The sequence below is a fragment of the Ambystoma mexicanum genome, chromosome 13, assembly GCF_040938575.1.
Source record: "Ambystoma mexicanum isolate Mex_15411 chromosome 13, UKY_AmexF1_1, whole genome shotgun sequence".
Classification (NCBI taxonomy): domain Eukaryota; kingdom Metazoa; phylum Chordata; class Amphibia; order Caudata; family Ambystomatidae; genus Ambystoma; species Ambystoma mexicanum.
In genome coordinates, this window is record NC_090938.1 from 196,364,307 (window position 1) to 196,388,405 (window position 24,099).

Here is a 24,099-nt window from a genome sequence, read left to right on the forward strand (position 1 = left end):
CCAGGGTTATGTGAATAAAACAAGATGGCTAGGTTTATTCAAAGAGGAGGGCCTTCAGTCTACCCCTAAAGATTGAAACTGCCCCACAAACAATCTGAGATCTGGTGGGAGGGCATGCAGAACTCATCAGGCTTGCGCATTGACAATTAGAACAAAGGTGATTGTACATGGAACGTTTCATTGGCCGCTTAGAAAGTTTTCCAACTGCAATTACTCTAATGTAGTTTTTGGGATCATATACCCCTGTGCTTTGCTTTACATTGGGATGACTACTTGGAAACTGTAAGTAAGGATCAATGAACATTGGAACTGTATTCGTAACAGAACCTTACCACATTTTGTTCAACATTTTTGGGAAATGGGACATGGTGTAGATGACTTCAAATGGTTATTGATTGACCAATTACAACCAGATCGAAATAACCTTTCCATTGCAGAACGTTTGTTCAAGTTGGAGCAGATTTGTATTTTCCAGCTGAGGACTCGCACAAGGAGCCTCAATGAAGGACTTAAATGGGCAGCGATTATGAATTGAATCATCTTAAGGATAAGGAGGATCCTCCTAGTAAAACAGTAGTTTAACAATGTCTATGCTTTGGGAAACTTCATATATGGGACTCTAGATGGCGATTATTTGGGTATCTTAGTAACAATGTGTCTTGTCATAATGACATTTTCCTTGATTGACACAGGAAAAGAACAATTCTAGTTATTCAACAATTATTAGAAACTGATACAATACCAGTTACAGGTTGAATGTATTTTTCATTTTTCTGTTAACCAACCATTTGATTGTTAATGACAAAATCCTATGTGTTTTTTATGTAATAATCCAATAAGATCCTTATTGGAAGTGTTGAGCATTTGTGTAGCGATTTTTGATTTATGTATTTTTAACTTTCTATATGTATGAAATTAAAGTTTGTATGTAGGTTTCTTTGTAAACTGACTCTGTTTATGCAACCCGATCCTTGAGCTCTGTCTCATAAATAATTTAATGTGTTTACCTTCCCGGGTATAGACAGAGTAGACACTCTCTCCACCTTGCCGTGTGGGTTAATGACTATCAGGATTCCTCTTTTATTAATAGCCTTGTCATAATGTTCCATGGAAGGGATGCTATATGACATTCAACCTGCCTGAATTGCTTAGGTATACATGGGACATTTACTACTTCAGAATTATTAACAACTGCAGTTTGTGATAAATAAATTGGCCAATATGACATTGGAGAGACAGCAGAAAAACCGGTTGTAGCAACAATAAAAATTAAAGTTTGTCTAATAAAGCGTGGAATAGTAGCATATAGTATTTTTTCTAGTCATAAAGCTAGGATTTAAGTATGTATTACTCCCATATTTCAAGGATCTTGTAAGAATATTCGCTCATCACACTTTATTAAGTCCAAGTTAGAAAAACAAAGTACAGAAAGCGAATGTGACTCTAGGCTTCAACTTCTCTAGGGTAAAGTTTGCTTAAGGACCAATAACTGAAGCATTTTAGTTCAAGGAAGCGAGATGCAAGTTTAGCTGCAATTCAAGAAAGATCTAGAATTTGCGACCTTTAGATAAATTATATATTTTCTGAAAGAAACTGGCAGATACAAACTCCTCCATGCATCCTAAAGGCATGATTATTCTCAACGTTCCTCTAGTTTTGTAACATAAATTCCATAGACAAAGGAATTGTTCAGCAAAAAAATAAAAAATAAAAAAACTTCACTTACAGGACTACTAGGATATTCCTATGAAGTCATCAGTATAGCAAGGCTCTCTGGCTATCGCAGATAAGGAATACTTGCGTCTCACGTGGTCATATATATTTCCCATTACATCTTGGAGGCACTCAAAGCAGGTGCCTGCCAATTACTCGGAGAAATACTGAACTGGTTCTTGGGCTGTGGGGGGAGGGCACATCACACGCTGGAAGAATAGGATATACTGAGTGAAATGTGCAAAATGTGTCTTGGCCAAGTACACACTTGTGTGAAATGCAACAGCAGTCCTAGCTCATAACAGAAATGTTAAAATTATGCTCGATTCTGCTGGCTGACATCCCACAAGCCTAAGGCTTCCTTTTCACAGGCAAACACAAATTCTAGGACAACATTGAGGCGGCTCAGCCAAAGACACAAGTTAACAATACATCAAGTGAACTCCTTACTAAGACCACACCTAACTTAAAAGCAGTGCAAATGGGCTCATGAAGAATTCTGATGTAGCAAACCAATGCCAAAGCTGAAGGTAGACAATTCTAAAGGAGACGGAGGGACAGAGTTCAATTCAATGCTACGCTAGCTTTTCACCAATATATCAACTTAAATTGCAATGAAATTAGGACTGCCCAGGCTTAACACTATATGGGATTACAGGACACAGAAGTGCGGTGCAAGAATCAATCCTCCTTTAAATTATCAACATGGCCCAATCAGGGATAGCCTACAGTCATTTTCAACAAATCTCAAAAGCATCAAAATCAGACAGGACGATAAGAGAAATTGTATCGTGTGAACGCCATTTTCTAGAAATCGACACAAGGTGTGTAATGAGTAGGTGGTTCATCTTTTAGCAAATGTAAAACCGAATATCCTTGGATCAACACCAATATTGCTGTGCTGTGTTCTGACAACTCGATGGTTCTGAAATCATTGTTTAGTCAAAGAGACTATTGAAAATAAAGTCTGGAACAGTCTTGACAGACACCAAGATACGAAGCTCTAAACCACTGCATTGTACAAGCATCACACAGTAAATCATCAATAAAGACATTTAAAAATTGTTATCAAATCTCGAAATAAGTTTTGTATAGAAACCATTACCTAAATAAAAAAGTAAAACATCACAAGAATGCATCTTCATTGGGTGTTTTCGACTACAGCAGATGACCAGAGGATTAGCAAGAGGTCAGACAGGGCAATAACTGATGATATAGACCCCCACCTACGAAGTATCCCGACCTCCCAACTTGCAATGTATAGGAATTTCCCTGAGGATGCGTGGGCACCATGAATCACTCATTTGTTTACACACAGTAAAGATTTTGTCCATGTGAGATTTTTCAGTTTGAGTGTACAGATTGATTTACTCCTGTGCCCAGTGTTTGGCTCAATCATGAAGTAAATGCTTCATAGCCCTCATCATGCTACCCCCCATCCCCATTTAATCAACAGGGACTCATGAAAGTGGGATTCCCTTAATCACCCCAAGATCAGCTTGGCCCTCTGCCTACCTGCATGTTGTGCATGGTCTCCCGCAGCTGGTCCAGTTGGTGGGCAGAGTTCAAAGCTTCCAGGCGAATGTCGGTCAGCTTCATTTCCTTCTCCCACAGCTCTGAACGCAGCTCGGATACTACCTTCTTCTCTGGCTCTTCCCCGTCATTGCCTTCAAAAATTCTGGAGTAAGAATAACAACCTTTTACCACAAAGAAAAAGCTACTATGAAAATTGTTAAGCAGAATCTATATCCTCACAGAAATTAACAGCAAGTGTTGGCCTTGTGGAACGATCATCTGCTCCGACCTCCAGCCCGCTCTCACTCACTCACTCCAATACCTCTGCCTGGTCTTCTGAATCCCCCCCAAATCAACTTTATCTTAAGCATATACATAATCAGATAAAATGTGTGAACTGCAAATGGTGTAAAATAGATGTTAAATAGCAAACACTATAGAAAATAACTTTGTGTTCCCACGTAAAAAACTACACAACTATCTGTTGTGTGTCAAGGATGACATACCTATAGCAATGTCATACACTGACCATTGTGTTTGGAATAACAAGGGTATTGTAGCCTACACCACATTTGGAGAAGTATGTATTAAGGAATGAATAATAATATAATGTGATATTAAAAATACCGAACAATTCCCATTACGGAGAAAGGTGGCTAACTAGGCAGTGCCTATAACCAAAGAGCCAAGAGAAAAAGAGCCATCATAATCATCAATTAATATATTGTTCTCTTTAAAACGATAAAGACATTACTCATTGTAACACGAGCGTTTCATAAAGCATGTCCTCAAAGAATATTATCCTTCCTATCGTGGAACACAAAATAGTCATTCTAGGAAAGTGTAATGCAGTCATTATGGGAATCATGTCAACACTGAGGAGAGGTTCATTAACCTATTGAAATAAGCATCATCATGGCAAGGATTTACAAGCAAGTCAGCATAATCATCAATTCTGAGATGTCCTCCAATCTTCAACAACTCCAGCCAATCCCAACATCATTTCTTTGAGTGCATTCATCTTAAACATCATTGAAATGATCACGTTCGCCACGATTATGGAGAAGTAAGTCATTCTTCTACATCAGCAAAACAACTATATTATTACGACCACCATCAATCGTCTACATCAAGAGACTAATGTCATCATCCCAGAGTAGATCAAAACCTTCGTCATTGTGGAGAAGATGGTCAATCATCAAAAGGGAGGGGCATTAATGATAATATACTTCCTCTCAGGGATGACATGACCTCATGGAAAAGCAGAGGCTCCTCACATTCAGGGGGTGGATATTGCATTTAGAAACGTAACAGTGAATCTTCAAGAAGGAGATAATAAGGGTCATTGTTCATCAATTAACCTCACCAAGATCAATGGAAAAAGTTAAACATATTGTTTCTTCCATTTATGATGGCTGTCACGAATAAAAATAATTTCTATGACTCTTACTTGGAGTGACCTTCATTTTGTGACCAACATTTAATTCCTAGAAAAGAAGTGGATTATAGGATGCCAAAGGAGTATTTTGAAGATCCACAACTGAAACAAAGATGCAAAGTTCATATTTATTGTCCACCAACAAGTTTAGAAAGGCATAGTCCTGTAGCCATCCACCCTAGAGACTCATGGCGGCAATCCTGCTTCTCTCTGACATTGGTACCTTGTGATCCCACTCAATCCTCAGTCATGCTGCATTGTGGGCTTGGAACTTGTGGCCCTCCATCAGTTTTGGACTACGACTCAAGATCTTGCACCATTGACCGTGCTAGGTAGTGGTGACAGGAGTTGCAGTCCAAAACATCAGAAGAGCCAAAGGTTGCAGATACCTGATTTAGGCGATATAGGCCCCATCGCAAATATCAGATTTAAGCACATCTAATTTGAGGTTATGGACTATGGACTATTTTGGGAGAAATGCCTACTCACACAGAGGATGAAGTTGAGGACTTGATGGAGGGTGAGGTAGTGCCAGGTTCCGATGTACCGTGCTGCATCTTTGGGGATGAGGGAGCAGAGGAATCCGGCGTCGCTATCTCTTCAATGTCCGAGTAGGAAGAAGCAGACTTCGGGCCCTTCTTAATGCTGAAGGCCTTGTTGAAAGAACTCCGTAACTATTTGGGTCAAACAGAGGGCAAATATGAGCAAATTACATTAGATGCATGCGCCATTTATTGCTAATAAAATTGACCAATGAATGCACTGCTTGCCGCCAGCACCCATCTGCAGGAGACGGATTCAAATCCAGGTAGATTCAACTCAGCCCATCATTCTTTCCAAGTGAATAAATTCACCAACACAAAAAATGCATGGTAACAATTATTGTTGTGGTGAGGAGCGGGGGAACCTGGCTTGAGGCACCAACAAAAATTCAAGATTATTAATCCCTGAACAAATATGGAGACCACCATCAACTCCATGGCCAGCTTTCCACAAAAGCAATAACTGCAACACTCTTCTACTAATCAATATGGCTTTAAGGTACCTTTTCAGCCACCGTAATACTATGATAAAGCACAAGGGGATATAGGGATGCACAGTTCACGGATCGGACATCCCCAGAAAAAATGAATAAAAGCACAAAAATTAACACAAAGGAATTCAAACAGGCCAGTTCAACACGAGATCATGCCAATAGATCATTACCGTCAACCACCACTTCCATCCCCTACGAGAGTGCAACAAATCACAATGGAGAAAAACCACTGCATCCTATGCTGGACCAAGCATGAGACATTTTTTCTGTTTAAATACAATAGCATGAGAAACACGTTCAGCTCATGAGCTAATAAGACAGCAATCCTTTCAGACATCTGAGCAGAACTTCACCTTTTGTAGCACGATTGCTTTGGTTTTTCCCATTGGGAAGAAATCATGCATTTTAGGTTGGTTAATGTCCATATGGACATAAGCATTCCAGCCGGAAGACCAGTGAAGCACCCTAGAAATGTGACTTGCATATAAGGGTTACATGTTTCGATCTACTGCACAGGAATATCTTGTGGCCTGAGAGGGGTCATGCAAATTGAGCCTCCTGGTCCTTTCATAAAATAATATAGAGTGGTGTAACTAACTTCAAATGAAAATTATCACGCAAAGGGAAAAGACATTGAAGACATTAAAACTGAAAATGCAACCAAGGCCAAATTCTTAAAACCTGCCCTGGAAGGGCTTGCCCCTCTGCTTTCACTAGTTCATTAATTTGTTTCCTTCTGAAGAAACTTTGAAACTGTTGCCCCTGCACTATAGAGAGTTTTCAGATCCATCAGTGATGAAGACTGTGGCACCGAGTCACATCGCGGGACAGCATTAATGGGGTCAAGTGCTGGATTCAATATATTTGCATATGTTTAATATCTATCTGACACCAACCACCAGGGTGTAACCTGCAGCCATTCCTCACAGCTGGCCCTTCTCCACATGCCTCACTCCTCCAGCAGGTTCCATCTCCAGATCTGGAGCGGACAACACGTGATCTGTCAGTCTCTGTAGGGAGGTAATCTCTGACCTCACAAGGTCCAGCCCTGCCAAGGCAGGGATATAGTAACAACACTGTGGTTGGTTTTGCCGGCTGGAGGATCTACGTTATGCCTAATCGAAGACTGAAAAAGAAGAAAAGAAGTGCGTGGGGGGTAGTTGCACCCAGTCGGAGCTTCTACCACACTTCCTTTAAAAAAGGTATTTTCAATATTTGGTTCTCTTAATGGGGTGGTTGGCCAGCAAAGGTATGTGCTGGATTCAAGGCTCAACATCTAAGCCTCTAAAGCCATGTATAAGTCTAGTGTGTCCATCCTGTGACATTTGCCAAAACAACACACAGCGTTTTACTTAAACATAATACTTCAACAGTTGAGATTTTCTAACTCTGTATTATTTAATGGAGCATGCTGGGCTTAGTACTGCTGACACGTGTTTCAACTGTATACAGGTTTTCCTCAGGGCTAACTGTGGTTAATCTTCTCATTAATCTCAGATATTTTACAATGTGCTATTCTATTTCAACCTCTTTTGTGGGTTTTTTTATTATTTTTTTTTTTTTAGACATTTCTGTGTTCCAGATTATTCAATTGTAAGATATTCATATGCCATATTTTACTTTTTGCAGATAATTCAGAAGCCTTTTTTTTATTTTAGGGCTCAATTCCCATCACAATGATATGTCTCCAGAAGCATGTAGTAAGAGCCAAGTGCGGCGCCACTGCGGAGAACAGAAAAGATTCCTCAAATATCATTGGGAACAACTTCAGGAGACATCATTGTGATGGGAACTGAACACTAAAAAAAGGCTTATGAATTATCAGCAACAAGTAAAAAGATGCGATATGAATATTTTATGGTTCAATAACTGGAGCACAGAAATTTTGTTTGAAATAGAATATGGACATACAATAGCAGAAATCGTAAAATATCTGACATGAATGAGAAGATTAACAATTAGCCCTGATGAAAACCTGTATACAGTTGAAACACGCGTCGGCTGTACTAAGCACAACGTACTCAATTAAATAATACCAAGTTAGAAAATCCGAACTGTTGAATTATGTGTAAGTAAACATTTGTGTGTGTTTCTGGCACAAGTGGCAGGATGGACACAATAGAATAACTAATCGAAGACTGCTTTCCTCGGAACACAAACTGAAGCTACACAAAGCAACATGCAAGGATTCTCTTTTAAGAGACTGTGGAGGCCAAGCCCACATCTCAATTTGCAAAGGTCCTCAACATCTGTGCTCGTAGCTCTCACCTCACAAAACCCAGACTAACAAAGGAAACTTGGAAGGCGAAAGCGGGGTAGCGGAAAACGTGTGCAATGCACAGCTAGTCCTTGCAGATTTACACAAGTGTAAAGTGCCTGCACAGCACTTAAATGCTCCTCATCTCTCGTCATCCTGTGAGGGGTGGCTGGGATCAACCCCATCAATGTGGGGTCACCAGGGGCAACTATAGGGGCAAGCATGGGGGCGTGGCCTGGAGCTCATGGTGAGTGGAAGCTGAGTCGCCGTGCTCCGGCCGAGGCGCCGTTTCCAGATCCTTTTGCCTACTCAAAATCGCACCTGAGATAGAAAGAATCGGTTCCGAGGGGAGGGGAACCGACCCCGGATACACTGCAGAGGTCTTCCCCTGGATCCGGGCCCCCGAGCCCACGGATTCGTCCCGATAACGGTCCCCCCCCTTGGCGGGACCCAAGATGGCGGCCATTTTACGAAACTAATGTCGCAGGAGAACGCCGGCCGCTCTTGCAGCCAAACCGACCTACCAACTTCTGCTGCGACTGCATCGGGGGTGAGGAGCCTCTACTTCTATCCGGCCCTGCTGAGTTGAACCAACCAGAGCCCCCGGCCGGGGAAACCAAACCGGGGCTCAGACCCGCACCACCGAGCACGGCCCCGGCCGTCGACAACGGACGACGGTGGCGGTGGGGAGAGCGCCGGGCATGAGCTCGAACGATCTGATAAATATCCCACTGTACTCCCTCTTGAAAACTTGAGCCTGGACCACCCTGCTTCCGACAAATAACCCCGGCGCCTGTCTCCACACGATTGAGTGGCGCCAATATGGCGTCCAGGAACAAGACAAAGGCAAGCACCATGGACACCTACGTGTCCGCAAAAGCGAAGACTCCTCCGCAGCCAAGCGCTTCCACTCCTGAACCCCCCCCGAGCGCAACCAACAGGTTCCCCAGAAAACCAAGCACAAGTACTGGAGGCTATTGAATCATTGCGTGCGTTCATAGACATGAGAATTGGGGAGTTCAAATCTGAGCTGCAGCTTGTGCGCCAGGACGCCCGCAACTTGACGGAAAGGGTGACCTCCGCCGAATCCACCATTAAAGAGACGTCGGGAGACACAACGGAGTTGAAGGCCAAGGTGACGGACCTAGAACGGAAGGTACTCACACTTGAAGCCAGGGCCGAAGAGGCCGAGGGCCGAGCCAGACGCGCCAACATCCGAATACTGGGGGTGCCGGAGGGAAGCGAGGGCCCGAATCCGACGGCCTATGTGGAATCCCTGATACAACAGGAGGTGGGCGCAGGAAAGCTGACGCAGGGATTCTCGATTGAAAGGGCGCACAGATCGCTGCAGAAGAAACCCCCGCCGGGCTCGCGCCCCCGCCCTATAATTGCCAAAGTTCTGAACTTCCGAGATAGGGAGATTATCCTCCGACACTCCAGAGAGGAGGGCCCTATCGAACGCAACGACTCTAAGATCACGATCTACCCTGATTACACCCGAAAGTCCAACGGGAGAGGAACTCATTCGTGCCGATCAAGGCTCGGCTCAGACAACTAGACCTAAAATATATGTTGCTTTACCCCTCCAGACTAAAAGTGATCCACAAGGGCAGGGCGATCTTCTTGGAATCCCCGGCAGCGGCGACCATGTGGCTAGAGGACAACAATCTAGCAGCGGACAATGACTCAACTTTCCGCGAATTGATGACCCCCTCGCCCGATGCGAAGATGTCATGCCTCATATACTCAACTCGGACGTTAGGCACACGATCCAAGAAGAAGGTAACATCACCCAATAGTTCGCAAAGATGAAACGGCCCTCGCTCGGCCCCCGCCAGGCACAGGGCCCCACCCCCCACGAACAGAATAGGTCGGACCAGTTGCCTGCCCGACCTTCCTCGTGCCCGATACCCGGATGGGTCCAGACGGTACGAGAGCGCCTGAGCACCCGCAAGACTCTGTCGTTGCTGGGCGCACCAGTTTTAGTTTTGTTATTTGTTTTTGTTCACACCACAGCCCTCAGACTACTAATGAAGCAGAAAAATGGGACCGGAGGCTCTTGGGGGCGGCGGACGGGACGTCGCCAGACCCTGAGGGGGATAATGTACCGCCCGGAGGCGGGGGAGGCGTGGAAGACGAGGCTGAAACAATAACTCCATGGCGTCCCAAATCAAGGTGATGACATGGAATGTGAGGGGCATGGGCACGTACATGAGAAGGAATCGGATCCACTCCTATCTGCGTAGGAAAAAGATATCAATAGCAATGCTCCAAGAAACCCACCTCACGGACGAAGCAACGGCCAAACTCTCCGATAAGTGGGGAGGTACTGGGAAAGGGGCGCCTTATTCCAAATTCGCCAGAGGAGTGTTCACGTGGGTGAGCCCAACTGTCCCCTTCCACCTGTTGGGCCAAGAAGCCGATAAGGAGGGCAGATATCTAATATTATGGGGCACCATCGATTCCATACCGGTGTGCCTGGTGAACTCATATTTCCCGCAACAAGGAATACCCTCACACCTCGCAATGCTCACTGCCAAAATCATTCCCAGGAGAGAGAGCGCTTTCATATGGGGCGGCGACTTCAATTCTGTCAGGAACGGCGCACTGGACAGGTCGGTCCCCCCCCGTTCCCTGAACAACCTCGCGTCTAACGCGCTGAACACGGCAATAGAACAGCTCGACCTGGTGGATATCTGGAGGGAACAACATCGCAACGAGAGGAGCTACTCCTATTACTCGGCCCCCCACAAGGTCCACACGAGAATAGACTATCTGTTCATTGATCGTGCGCTGGCTCAGCAGGTGGACGACACACTTTACTTAGGTAGAACCATATCTGATCACTCACCGCTGATCATGCAATGGACCCCTAGAGGACCCAGGCCACCAATCCCGCTATGGAGAATGCCACCCGCAGCACTCACGGACCACGCGTTCAGGGAGGAACTGGGTACCAAACTGGAAGATTATCTCGACATTAATACAGGTTCAGTATCACGCTGGAGCACACTCTGGGAGGCCATGAAAGTTGTCACAAGAGGCGAAGTTATATCAGGTGCCGGAGGTATTCGCAAACAACTGAGACTGAAACTGGAGAAACTGGAAGACAGGATCACCCAACTCGAATCCGAACTCAATAATGCGCCCGATGCCGAAGCAGAGTTGAAGGACATCCGGGAGGAGTGCCAATTGGCATGGAACAGACTGTCCAAATTCGACTACGCGACCTACATAGCCAGAACTCACAAAGAAGCGGATAAGCCTGGTAGAATGCTTGCCTGGCTGTGTGGGCGCGAGTTTCCAAGACACCTCCCAACCGAAATAACGGATGAAAGGGGGACGACTCACCGGACGCAACGAGATATCAACTCAGCTTTTGCGGCCTTCTACTCCAGGTTGTACGCCCATGACGCCAAAATACCAGTGGACGACATCAGGACCACACTGGCCGAGATTGAGCTCCCAAGTCTTACGGAGGCCCAGAGAGTGTCATTGGATGCAGAGATCACCGCTGAGGACGTGACATATGCGATCCAGTCGCTGACCACTTGTAAAACCCCCGGGAGCGATGGACTCCCGCCCGAATTCTACAAAGCCTACGCAGCGACCCTTGCCCCGACACTCCACAGGGTCTATATGGAGGCATTTGAAACTGGGACCTTACCTGACTCCATGAAAGAGACAATTATTATCCCTATACTCAAACCTAACAAACCCGCCAACAACTGCGAATCATACCGCCCGATTGCCATGCTGAACTACGACTGTAAAATTCTGACCACAATTTTAGCTAAAAGGCTGGCGAAGGTGATTGGAACCTTGATCCATGAAGACCAGAATGGTTTTGTGCCAGGTCGCAACACCACTGCGAACCTGAGGAGGCTCCAACATATCATGGCGGAGACCCACGACCGAGATGAAGACCTCGCTGTACTTTCTCTGGATGCCATAAAAGCTTTTTATTCCATCTATTGGGAGTGGTTGATTGAAGTACTAAAGGAATTCGGCTTTGGAGCGAGTTTTGTGAGGTGGATCGAGGTACTGTACAACACCCCGACAGCGAGGGTGAAGACTGGAACGACGATGTCCGAGGCCTGGCCGATACAGCGCGGCACCAGACAAGGATGCCCACTATCCCCAATGTTATATATACTGGGCCTGGAGCCAGTGGCTGCCTACTTCAGGGCACAACATTTTGACGCGGGCATCGGGCTGGGCAGGGACTATGCCATAATATCCATGTATGCGGACGATGTCCTCCTGTACTTGAATAACCCCCGGCTCAACGCACACGTCGCGCTCGATATCCTCGACAACTACTCCCGATACTCCGGAATAACATTCAGCAAACTGAAGTCTTGTGCGTTCCCGCTGGCGAGACTTAGGGGCCTGGCTGAGTCAGACCTCCCAGACGTCGGGATACGATGGCAACTAGAGCACTTTAAATACCTGGGAATTGACGTGTGCCATACCCCAGCTCTCACACATGACCATAACACGGAAAAAGCTGTTAGGACCCTTCGCAAATCCATGAACTTTTGGTCGAAGCTACCACTGGCGGTAATGGGCAGAGCCGCAATAGTCAAAATGATAGTTCTCCCCCGCCTCTTGTACCACTTCACGAACGTATGCTTCTACATCGGGCCGCCTTTCTTCAAAAAACTGGACTCTCTCATCAAGGACTTCATATGGGGGTCCTCCAGACACAAGATCTCCTTCCCCACACTCACGCTCCCGCACAAAGAAGGTGGGATACAACTACCGGATTTGCAAAGGTACTATCTGGCCGCACAGCTCAGTCACACAACGAAATGGCTTTCTGATGAACTTTCGTCGGAAACGAAGCTCCTCCGTAACCAGACTTCCAAGCTGTTCCCCAAGGAGATGCTTTGGAACCCGATGAAACAAGCTTCAGGAGTCCCCATGATTGTCACCTTGGGCCGGCAGGTGTGGGCCAGAACCGGCTTTCTCCGACACCTGGAGCACCCCTACAATCCCAGTGCCCCCATCCTGGCTGACGTGTGCAAGACCCACGCAGACTTAGTGACAGCGAGACAATGGGAGAGAGCTGGAATCTACACATGGGGAGATCTGTTCGAAGACGGCACGTTCAGAGAACTCGAATCCCTACAAGCCATTGAAGGCATTTCAAACGCCCAGTTCTTGTGGTACCACCGCCTCAAGCGGACGGCAAAGGCACAATGGCCCGTCTGGCCGGAGGAACCCCCACCGGACCCCCTTCTTCAGGAGATGTATGACCTAGCAGATGGCTGGAGACCGGTCTCCCGCTTATACGCCAAGCTGAACGACAGACCCAACCCAAAAAGCGCGCCCCTGAGACAAAAATGGGAATCCGACCTGGGGGTCCCGCTCACCGACGGCGAATGGGAGCGAATACTTCTGTACCCCAAGGAGGTGTCGAGGAATGCCAGATTTAAACAAGTCCAGTTAAATGTCCTATACCGGACATACATGACTCCGCTAAGAGTTGCCACCTTCAACAATCGTGCACTCCCGCACTGCCCCTGGTGCGGCAACGACAAGGCAGAATTGATCCATATGCTTTGGACCTGCACCAAAACTGCGCACTTCTGGTCCATGGTGGAACGTACTTGCACTGAGGCGGGGCTCACAAGATACGAGTGGAACCCAAAGGAATGCCTGCTGGGAGCCCACCCCAGACTCAGCAAACACAAGCATCAGGTCAAATTAATGGACCTTGCTTGCATCCTTGCGAAGAGGTCCGTCGCGATGGCATGGAAATCCCCAAGGGGCCCTAGACACGGACATTGGCTCAAAGACCTGGACGGAGGCGGAGACTAGGGCCTGGCAGGATGGTATCCGCTCGAACGATGACGACTCCAATGAAGCTCTGGACTCATGGAAGGCCCTGGTGCGTGACATTCAATTTGCCTCCGACCACAAACCCCCCTGAATTTTCGCTCCTAACAGAATACCGCCTGTGACTGGTTTCCAAGAATGGCCAACACCATACCCAGCCCCCCACGACCACGGATTTGCTGCACACCGACCCCCCCCCTCCGCCTCCCATCACGGATGATACATTGCTCTATGAAGGCTGTGGAAGTTAAGTAGTTAATTAGTTAATTTGTTTTAAGTTGTTTGATAAGTAACTGTTTGTTGTTTGTTTCGCACTTTTACAAATGCCAATAAAATGTTTAAAAAAAAAAAAATAGGGGCAAGCATTAAAGGGTCTGTCACTGCAAACACATTTATAGCCCCCCCCCTCAAAATAAAACAAAACAGATTACCGAAATCACTAGTGTTTGGGCCAATCGACACTGCCATTGGTCTGAAGAGACTGGGATAGGCACGGTACTCCTGGCACACGTGTAGGTAGTACATTACTTGCACCAAACCATCATGGGGTATTCATTAACATGTTTCGGGTTTTCCGCTTTAATAATCCATTTGAAACAGTGTCATCGCCCGGCCCCCATTACTATGCCAACCCCCTGCCCCCATTTTGCTACATGCATCCCCATACCTTTATTTAGGCAATCCAGACTGCCTATTGCTTAGTAATACATGTATCTTTCACTTTTGCTACTTTTAATGGTTGGTTGCATGTGCCCTTCGGCTTCTTTTAGTGGTTGGCTGCATGTATTTGTATTTGTTTTATTTGTAACGCGCACCATCAAGCCCGGAGGCATCAGGGCGCAACTTAGACATGGTTACATAAGCAAATAGTTACATATATTCAACATGTTGACAGTACAGAGTATTCAGGCATACAAGCAATAAATACATATTTACAGACGTAGCTTGGGGCAAGCGTTTGCCGGAGTGGGTCTGGGCATCATGGCTGGTTAAAGAGCCAGGATTTGGTTTTAGATTTGAAGGCGCTAAAGCTTTCTTCAGAACAGATGGTGAGAGGGAGGGCATTCCAAAGCTTGGAGGCTAGGACGGGGAAGCTAGATCCACCCGCCTTTTGAAGTTTGAACCTGGGAATGGTTAGGCAGTGGGTCTGAGCCGTTCTTTGCGGGCGAGTAGGCGCGTGTCGGTAAAGCCGGCTGCAAAGGTATGGTGGGGCTTGGTTGGCAAGGCATTTGTGGGTGAGGCCTAAGACTTTCAGTGAAATTCTTGTTTGACCGGTAGCCAGTGTAGGTTGAATCTGGATTGCGAGATGTGGTGGTTTCGTGGGATGTTTAGGGCTGCTCTGATAGCGTTATTTTGGGTAATTTGCAGTTTGTTCAAGTTCTCTTGGCTCGTTCCAAGGTAGAGGGCGCTCCCATAGTCAATTTTGGCCATGATGAGAGTTCTGGCTAAAGTGACAGTGTTGGGAGTAGTCAGAAATGGCCTGCAGGCTGTAATGAGTTTGCAGGTGTAGGCTGAGGAAGATCTGACTGCATTTGTTTGTCGGGTTAGTGATAGAGTGGCGTCAAGATAGACGCCAAGAGTTTTGGTGTTTTTCGAAACATGGATGGTGTTGCCATCAATGATAAATGATCAGTAGGATGGCTCAGGTTTACTGAGACGTTGCGTAGTGCCCAAGATGAGGAGCTCGGTCTTGTCATCGTTAAAGCACAACTGGTGTTGCGCCATCCAGGATTGGATGACCGGGTAGACCTCATTCAGGGCCTTATTGTCAGCCACGTAGTCACCAGTGATAGGAATGAGTATCTGGGTGTTGTCCGCGTAGTTCGTATAGGAGACACCCAGATAGTCAAGTACGTCAAAGAGTGGTTTTGTAAAAACGTTAGAGCGTTGGCGACACACAAGAGCCCTGGGGGACGCTGCAGTGAATCGGGGAAGGATCTGCAGATGAATATTGAGAAACGACCCGCACATATCTATTACTCAAGAATGATTTGATCCAGGCCGTAGCTGATGGTGAGAAATGGGCAGCTGATTGAAGATGCTTGCATAGGATTTGGTGATTGACCAGATCGAAGGCTGCAGAGAGGTCAAGTAGAAGTAACAAGGCAAGTTTGCCGTTGTCCTTTAACACTTCGATCTGGGTTTTAAGTCTAGTAGAGCTGTCTCAGTTCCGTGGCTGCGGCGGAAGCCGGATTGTCTGAGGCCTAGGAGATTGTTGGCTTCCAAGTGATCTTGGGTTTGCAGGTATGCTGCACGTTCTAGGATTTTTAACAGGAACGGGACAGTGGTGATGGGTCGGTAGTTGGTAGGTATGCTGGGGTCGAGGGTGGGTTTTTTAAGCAAGGGGATCACCCAAGCATCCTTGAGGTTGTCGGGGATGGTACCCGTTTTAAAGGATGCGTTGATGAAGGATGTGATAAAAGGGGCCAGATCGTGGGCGGATTCCTTAATAATTGAGCAAGGGCAGGGGTCGCCCTGGCAGTTGGACGGTTTGATCCTCAGGATAATGTTTTCTACCTCCGCACTAGTGAGCGGTGAGAAGGCAAATCATTTGCAGTTTGGGACGTCTGGGGAGAAGGCCCCTGCGGAAGTGGGAAGGTGATTGTCAAATTTCAGGCTAATTTGTTTGGCTGTGATTTTAGATTGAAGCATGGTGATTTTATTCAGTAATGCTGCCTGAATATTGGCGCACCATTTGCTGCCTTTAATGCAGGTGTCAGGGGGGGTAACGGGGGTTTCAAGCTCTTTTAGGATCTTAAATAGTTCCTTAGAGTTGGAGTCAGCATGCAGAATGCGATTATTTAGGGATTCTTTTTTCGCTTCTATAATGGCTGCTTTGTATGTAAGTGAGGCCAGGAAGAAACCGTCTTTATGCGCGTCAGATGGGTGACTTTTCCAACGGTTTTCGGCGCAGCGTTTGGATTTACGGAGTACTCTTAGCTGTGGGGTGAACCAGGAATTCAAGTGTGCACGTGGTTTGGCCTTCCTCAGTTTGATGGGGGCCATAGTATCTATAGCTGTCAGCATGCTGCAGTTGTAGATGTCAGCTAAAGCAGTTGGGTCGCTACAGGAGTCAGTGGCCGCATTAAGTGTAGGGAGTAGTAGAGGGAGGAGTTTCTCTTTGGTTATGTCCTTTTTGTTTCTGGTGGGGAGCGCAGGTGCTATCGCGGTCGGGATGCGGGGGTGGCTTTAATATTAAAGGTGATAATGTGGTGGTCTGACCAAAGGCAGGGGGTAATGGCTAGGACATTGATGTTGCAATTAGAGCTGGCTAGCCAGTCAAGGGTCCTGCCTTTGGAATGCGTGGGCACTTGGATGTGCAAGGTGAAGCTGGAGTTGGCGAGAGCGTTTTCCAAATCAAGTGCCGAAGGATTATTAGGGTCACCAAGTCCCAAGTTGAGGTCGCCAAGGATGCTGATTTGTGAGTTAGTTTTGGCGTTATCAAGGAGGAGGGTGGATATGTTGCCGACAAAGGTCGGTGCGAGGCCTGGGGGCTGGTAGATTAAGTGGAGGGTGGCTGTTTGGTTAGGTGTTAGTGTGAGTTTGACTGATAATAGTTCAGCTGACTCGAGTTTGGTATTGGTCATTACTCTTAGGTTCATGCCTTTCTGCTACTTTTAGTGGTTGGCTGCATGTGCCCTCTTGCTACTTTTAGTGGTTGGCGGTAAGTGCCCTTCTGCTACTTTTAGTGGTTGGCTGTATGTGCTCTTTGATAGCTGCTGTTATCATCATGTTCAAAAAAAGTTGTACAGATATCTTTACCAAAACAGCAAAAATAAAGACTCTGCTTAAGTGCCAGAGGTTATGTAACCTCATTTCCTGTGATGTCCTCCAGGGGTGGAAGGGAATACGATGTCACTTCCCACCCTGCCACTATGATTTTCATGATTGAAGGCTGCCCATGGATCAAAATAATGATCTCCTCGCTTCTGTCCAGTTATTTCCCTTAAATTACTACTGCAGGGAGCTTATGGCCCACACATCTATCAGTCTAATATGGTTGGCTCTGGTCTGTGCATCTTGATAGGTTGTTGTAAGGCTAGACAAATGGTATCAGGTGTTTTTGTATAGTTCTTCATACCACATTCCGCACACTTGATACACCATGCCTGGACCCTTGAAGGATGAAAGCTGGCAATAGCCTTGCTAGGATTCAAATATGCATAGTCCAGCCTTGCCCAAGTCAGAGGCCAGCACTTAACCCACGTGCAATCCATCCATCCATCCAGCCATCCATCATCCACCTTACTTTACAATCAGAGCAATGGCCCCAGGCTTTATCAGATGCTAGCCGGTTGCTGTGTTGGGAGATGTATTGTGCAAAACCCTCCTTGAGAACTCGAGACTATTGGCCACCAGCGAAGTTGTGTAGCGGGATGTGAATATGTGTAATAAATAGTCCTCACTCACACTCACCCAGCTCTTCTTTTTCTTCTTCTTGGCATCAGACTCCTTGCTGCTGCCCACACTCGAGTGACTGGTGATGCTGTTGAGGCTGGAGATGCTGTCCGAAGAGTTCTGCCTCCGGATACGGAGCTCTGGAAAAAGGAACACAAATTAAGTTTGATGGCAACAGGTGCTCCCCATTTCCCATTCTGCACACGGACTGTGCGACATATCAGTCTGGTGTGTACTATGATTATACCAGGAGAGAGGTTTAGTGAAAAGGGTGGAGATCGGAATTTTAGAAGAGATGAGAACATTCAAGGTATGTCCGTCAGAGTGCGGTCAGAGTGAAGGAATGAATGGTGAGGGAAAAAGTCACAGAGGTTATGGAAGACTCCAGTGGCTGCCTAGGGAGAGTCAAGGTGGATATTGAAGTGACTGAGGAGAAGTTGGGAGGCAGAGTCAGGAAGGGAGGCAGAGGCAAGAAGGGAAGTATAGAGGTTGGACCTCTCCGAGAGGAAGAGGGAGAGATAGAGAGAGAGAGATCGGGCCAGGAGTCCTGTAGATGGTGGCGACAGTCAACGAGCAGGTTGGAGAGACACCAAGCCTGCCGACGAGGCATTCGAAGGAGGAGTAGGTCTTTTTGGAAATGACAGTAGCAGGGATCCATTCAGGGAAGATCAAAGCCACACCCGCCTCCAGACTGGTTAGGCCTCGGCTTAGATATGATCTTGTAGCCCTCAAGGAGGAGAGTGTTAAAAGCATCACCATCGCTTCATTACCCTTCCCCCCTGCTTCCCCCCACCCTCTCTCACACACCTCCCGCATCCAAACACCCAAAACTCCCCTTGCCCTCGACTCTTCATGCCGCACAAAGCCTGCATCGGTGCACCTCCCCCTCCCTCCCCAACACTACAGTCATACTGTTCCCCTCTAGCCACCCCCCAAATCTCCCTCTTCAAACATTACCTCTCGTCCATCACACACGTACCCACAAGTCCCTCTGGGCACAAACCTCACTCAACGTGCCAGACCACCCACACCACACAAACAGCACTCACCACCCACCACCCACCTCCCCATCCCCGAGTGCACACCCCTCATCCCACATAAGCCAGCCACTGCCCGCTCACTCACTCGCCCGCTCCCCTTCCACCTCACCCACTCACCACCCCCTCAAAGAATATCTCCGACCGACCACTCCACCAACACCCCTCAGTCACTCTGTCACCACATCACCACCTGTCACTCAGTCCCACCGATCCCCTCGACCCACGAGCATCAGGAGAACCACCTCATCCCACCACATCACCCGCCTCCTCTTCAATGCTTGCTCTGTCACAAAAACAGACAGCATCTTTGACCTCCTATCCACCGACAATCCCAATCTAATCTTCATCACTGAAACATGGTTCTCTGATTATTTCGCAACAGTCACGCACAAGGCTTTCCCTCCCAACTACTCACTCATCTCCTAAATAAGACCCTCCAGAGGGGGCGGATTAGCGATTCTCCACAAATCCCATCTCTCCATCTCACTCACCGAAACTCAGCCATGCACAGCTAACTGTGAATCCCTTCTAGTTAGACTCTCTCTGCAGCCCACTCTCTCTCTCACAGTTTCTTCCTCATCTACAGGCCGCCTGGATATGACAGACTGTTTGCCAACTCTCTCTGCGACTCACTAGCTACCACTCTGATCAACTGCCCAGCGCTCACTCTACTGGATGACTAACATCTGGTTTGATGTCCCCAACAACCCCATGACCCAACCCCTAGTTGACGGTCTAGAGGCGCTCAACCTTTCCTGACATACCACAGGCCCCACCCACACTGGCGGCCAAACCCTAGATGCAAACTTCATCTCCTACAACCTCGTCTCTGTATCCACTCCCATTCCCCTTATCTGGACAGACCACTCTGCCATTCCTTTCTCGCTCTCTACAGCGCACCCTCCACCCAAGGCCCTTCCAGCACCCTCACATGACCACAAATGCTGGAACAAGGTCAAGATCCACCCGACCTGGCCAAAGCCTTGCTAGGCACCCTTCCTGCTTGCTCAACCTCAGATAAACCCTTAACGATCGAATCATTAGACTCATAGCTTAAAGAATCACTCCTTCCCCTCACCCCCTCCTGCACTGCTGTCACCCACATAGGAGCATCGCCCAATTGGTTTACGGCCAACTTAAAAGCTTTCAAATGCCAAAATCACTCCAACAAGCGCAAATGGCGTGCATCCAAAATCCCTCACAGCAAGTTTGTGTTCGACCTCCACCACCGTTACTACAAATAAGATATCGGAAAGGCCAAAAAATCCTACTACAATAAAAGAATTCTAAACTGCCACAGCAGCAGTAAAGAACTCCACAGGATAATCTCAGAATTTGTGAAGCCCACATGCACCATTAACTCAACTACACCCACGCAATTGCTCTGAGACTCCCTCTCTCACCACTTGCACAACACAGCACTGGACAGCCTGGCCAGCATCAACGCCCAACTTTCCACCCTCACGCCCTGCCCGACTGCCATGCCTCGAGACTCCAATGTTCCGAGCCCTGTTACGCCATCTTTCACCCTCATCTCGAGTGAGGAATTCCTCAAAATACTGTCCAAACGCAGACCCTCCGGAGCCTCCCCCCCATGGACCCATGTGCTGCCCCTCTCTCCTCAAACAAATCTTCTCCTCCACCTGCGTAGGAGAACAGGCAAGGTCCATACTCAACGACTCCCTCACCTCTGGCATCATCCCAGAACCTCTCAAAGTAGCTCATGTCAAACCTCTTATGAAAAAAGCGTCTCTCAATCCCCTCCAGCCCACAAACTCCAGGTCCATCTCCAACATCCCTGTCCTGGCAAAACTCATTGACTGCTCTGCGTACTCTAAACTCAACCATTTTGCAGAATCCAATGACCTACGGGACCCCGCTCCATGGAACAGAAACCACTCATCTTGATCTGGGGTGACCTTAAAGTCCTGGAAGATTAAGAGGGATGTCCTTCCTGGACCTCTCAGCAGCCTTTGACATAGTTAACCACTCAATCCTCCTCGAACGACTTCACTCCCTCAGAATCCCAGACATGGCGCTCAACTGGAACACCTCTTTCCTCACCAACAGGACAAAAATCACCTTCTCCCCCCCCCCCTTTTCTCTCGACCACTCACCGGTGAACACTGGTGTACACCCAAGGAGTCTGCCCATCAGCTCTCCTTTTCATCCTCTACCTGTCCCCCCTCCTAGGGATAATCGGCGCACACAGCCTTACCTGCTCTAACTACGCTGATGATACCCAAATTATCCCGAGAATCCCCAAAACAAGCATCTTCCCACAACCCGACATAGCAGCTTCCCTCAGAGATATAGACATATGGATGACAAGAAACCACCTCCTTCTGAAACCTTGAAAAATGGATATCATGGTATGCAGCAACGTGGCTCTACTACCTAAACCACTCCCATGGCCCACCTCCCTCGGCACTCCACCGCCTACCTCCAACATACTCAAAAACCGTGGCTGCACAATGGACTCAGACTTAACCCTGTCCCGTCAGATCAATAATGTATCCAAATCCTATCACTACCACCTCAGACCTTTAAGACTCATCTTCCCTTACCTCCTCTCATACCCAAACAGATAAACTGCTATTACGTCCATTGTCATATCCAGAGTAGACTATGCAAACTCTTTATGTGGGTGCACCGGCCTACCATCGTAAACTCCAAAGAGCGCAAAACGCTGCCGCCAGACTCCTCCTTGCACTGGGATGAAAGGACCATATCTTACCTGCTCTCTGCACCCTTCACTGGCTCCCTATTGGTCAAAGGGCCACTTTCAAAACCTTCTACATCACCCACTGAGCATTACACAAGACCGCCCGACATACCTACAAGAAAAGATTATGCCCTTCCTCCACTCCTACTATTTATTCCTCCCTCCAACTCAGCCAGGATTGGAGAGTCAGCGTTCTCTCCCTTGGAACCAACACTATGGAACTCTCTGCCTCCCCACATTTGACACAACCAAGACCATATGGCCTACCGTAAAGCATTGAAAACCTGGCTTTGCGCCCCCTCCATCATTGAAAGCAACCACCGAAACTCTGCACCAGTGAACATAACTCGGTTCTTTCGGCAGTTCCTCAAAATAACAACTGCTTGCCTCAGAACTTGGCCAATAATGACACCATCACAGAAATGGGAACAGTCAGGGCTAGAAAACCAACCTTAGTGACTGACAGGCTCTAGGACATGCAGCTGCTGGCTGTCAGCGTCGTTGCCTAACTAAGGCCTCTATTAATTGTATACTTTGCCCTGACTTTCTCATCTCATCCAGACCAGACATACCCAAGCTCTAAGACCAAAGATGACTGACTGTATATATAATCCTGGGGACCATAGCTCAGCAGCACCATAACTAAGCCTAATCACCATCTTCCCATAAGGAAGCACTCCACCAAATGGTGATACAAACCTCTGTCTTTCCACCAAATTCGTAGACTCCGCACAACCCTACTCCAAAGCTCAATCTGGCCCACCTACAGCAAATACGACTGGACCTGCTCTTACCAACTCTACCGCTGGTGATACTATTCCACGATCCACCATCACGAACCGGGAATCTACCCACAGAGCCACTACTGCAGAACCAAAAGCACTATGGATCAAACATAGCCTTATCGTGTCACCTTCACCTGATATACAAAGGAGTACATGCTCAAGTCAGGCAAACAACAAGGCTACCAAACACCCTCCTGATGCCGAATACCATCTATGCAGTACTGCCTCCGTCCATTCTACTCTCTGGCACCCCCACCTCAACGAGACCACATTGCTGCTATACGATTTCCCATCTATAACCTCCATCACGCGAATGAGTCACCCAGCCACCTGCCATAAACCATGACAAGGGACCCAGAATATGGGCCTTTTGATACCCAAAACTGAGTCACAGATTCCAAGGACAGCCAACTGAGTGAACCCAACATACCCGCTGCAACTAGAGAGTCGTACTCGAAGATCCGCTACCACGAACGCCCAGAACAATCACGGAATTCACATTAGGCTCAGAGAGTAATCAGAATCAGAGGCCTCGTACCAGTAAGCACCATCACTCAAATCTCTTACAAATATGCTCACTCTCAACTTAACACCAACTAACAGAATGCAGCTATACCCCTCAATCAATTTCGGCCTATCTGCACACATACCTACACTACTCTATGAACACCTCAACAGCCTGATCGAACGCAGCTATACCTCACTAAACAAATCAGCCTAGCTGCATACATAAACCTCTTACACAGGCCATTGGCCGCCAGAATGCAGATTCGGTGACCACCTTCTTTGCTGCTCACATTCCACTGATCCCTCCCAGCCACAGCTCTTTATATTAGTATGCAGCTACCAATGCACCAAGCACCATGGCTACACACATACAGAGTGCACCCAAGCACTATAGACTAGATCAACTCTCTCCAGTGATCTGGGCTGCGGTCCCCAAGGGCGTTCTACCCACAAGCGCTTTGAAATCAAACCAATGGTATATAAAGCGCTATACAAATGCACAACAACAATACCTCTGGGAGTGATGTCTGAAGGATTTAAGGCTCCCTGAATGACCTCCGAGGCTTCTGTGTTTTTCGTTTTCAGAAATTCGATAGTCTCTCGGAGCTCCACCAACTCTGTATCCTGCAAAGAGAAAAAAAAGATTTGCTTTAGTGCTAAAATTCTCCAATTCAGTTCATAAGATTTAAATGCCTGTGGGCCCTTCAATCTGCCCACACCTTAATTTAACACCAGCCCTTTCACACCAAGGATTTGCACATCCCCACTGACACAGTATGAAAAGGTCTTCAGTGAAGCAGACTTCTAAATTACACTGATAACACAACAAGCCTCTGGAAGA

General features: G+C 47.3%; 1 protein-coding gene across 8 annotated transcripts in view; it reads right to left on the minus strand.

The window, feature by feature from the left end:
* The window catches only part of NAV1 (neuron navigator 1), a 999,939-nt gene that overhangs the window by 49,886 nt on the left and 925,954 nt on the right, over positions 1-24,099 (minus strand). For 6 of the 8 annotated variants that reach the window (XM_069633622.1, XM_069633626.1, XM_069633628.1 and 3 more), the window contains 4 exons: positions 23,771-23,882; positions 18,214-18,341; positions 5,156-5,340; positions 3,229-3,391 (listed from right to left, as the gene is read on the minus strand). In XM_069633622.1, coding sequence (XP_069489723.1) covers positions 3,229-3,391; positions 5,156-5,340; positions 18,214-18,341; positions 23,771-23,882 — 588 coding nt within the window. The remainder of the gene's footprint in view (positions 1-3,228; positions 3,392-5,155; positions 5,341-18,213; positions 18,342-23,770; positions 23,883-24,099) is intronic. The other 2 variants (XM_069633627.1, XM_069633625.1) reach the window with 1 other exon arrangement.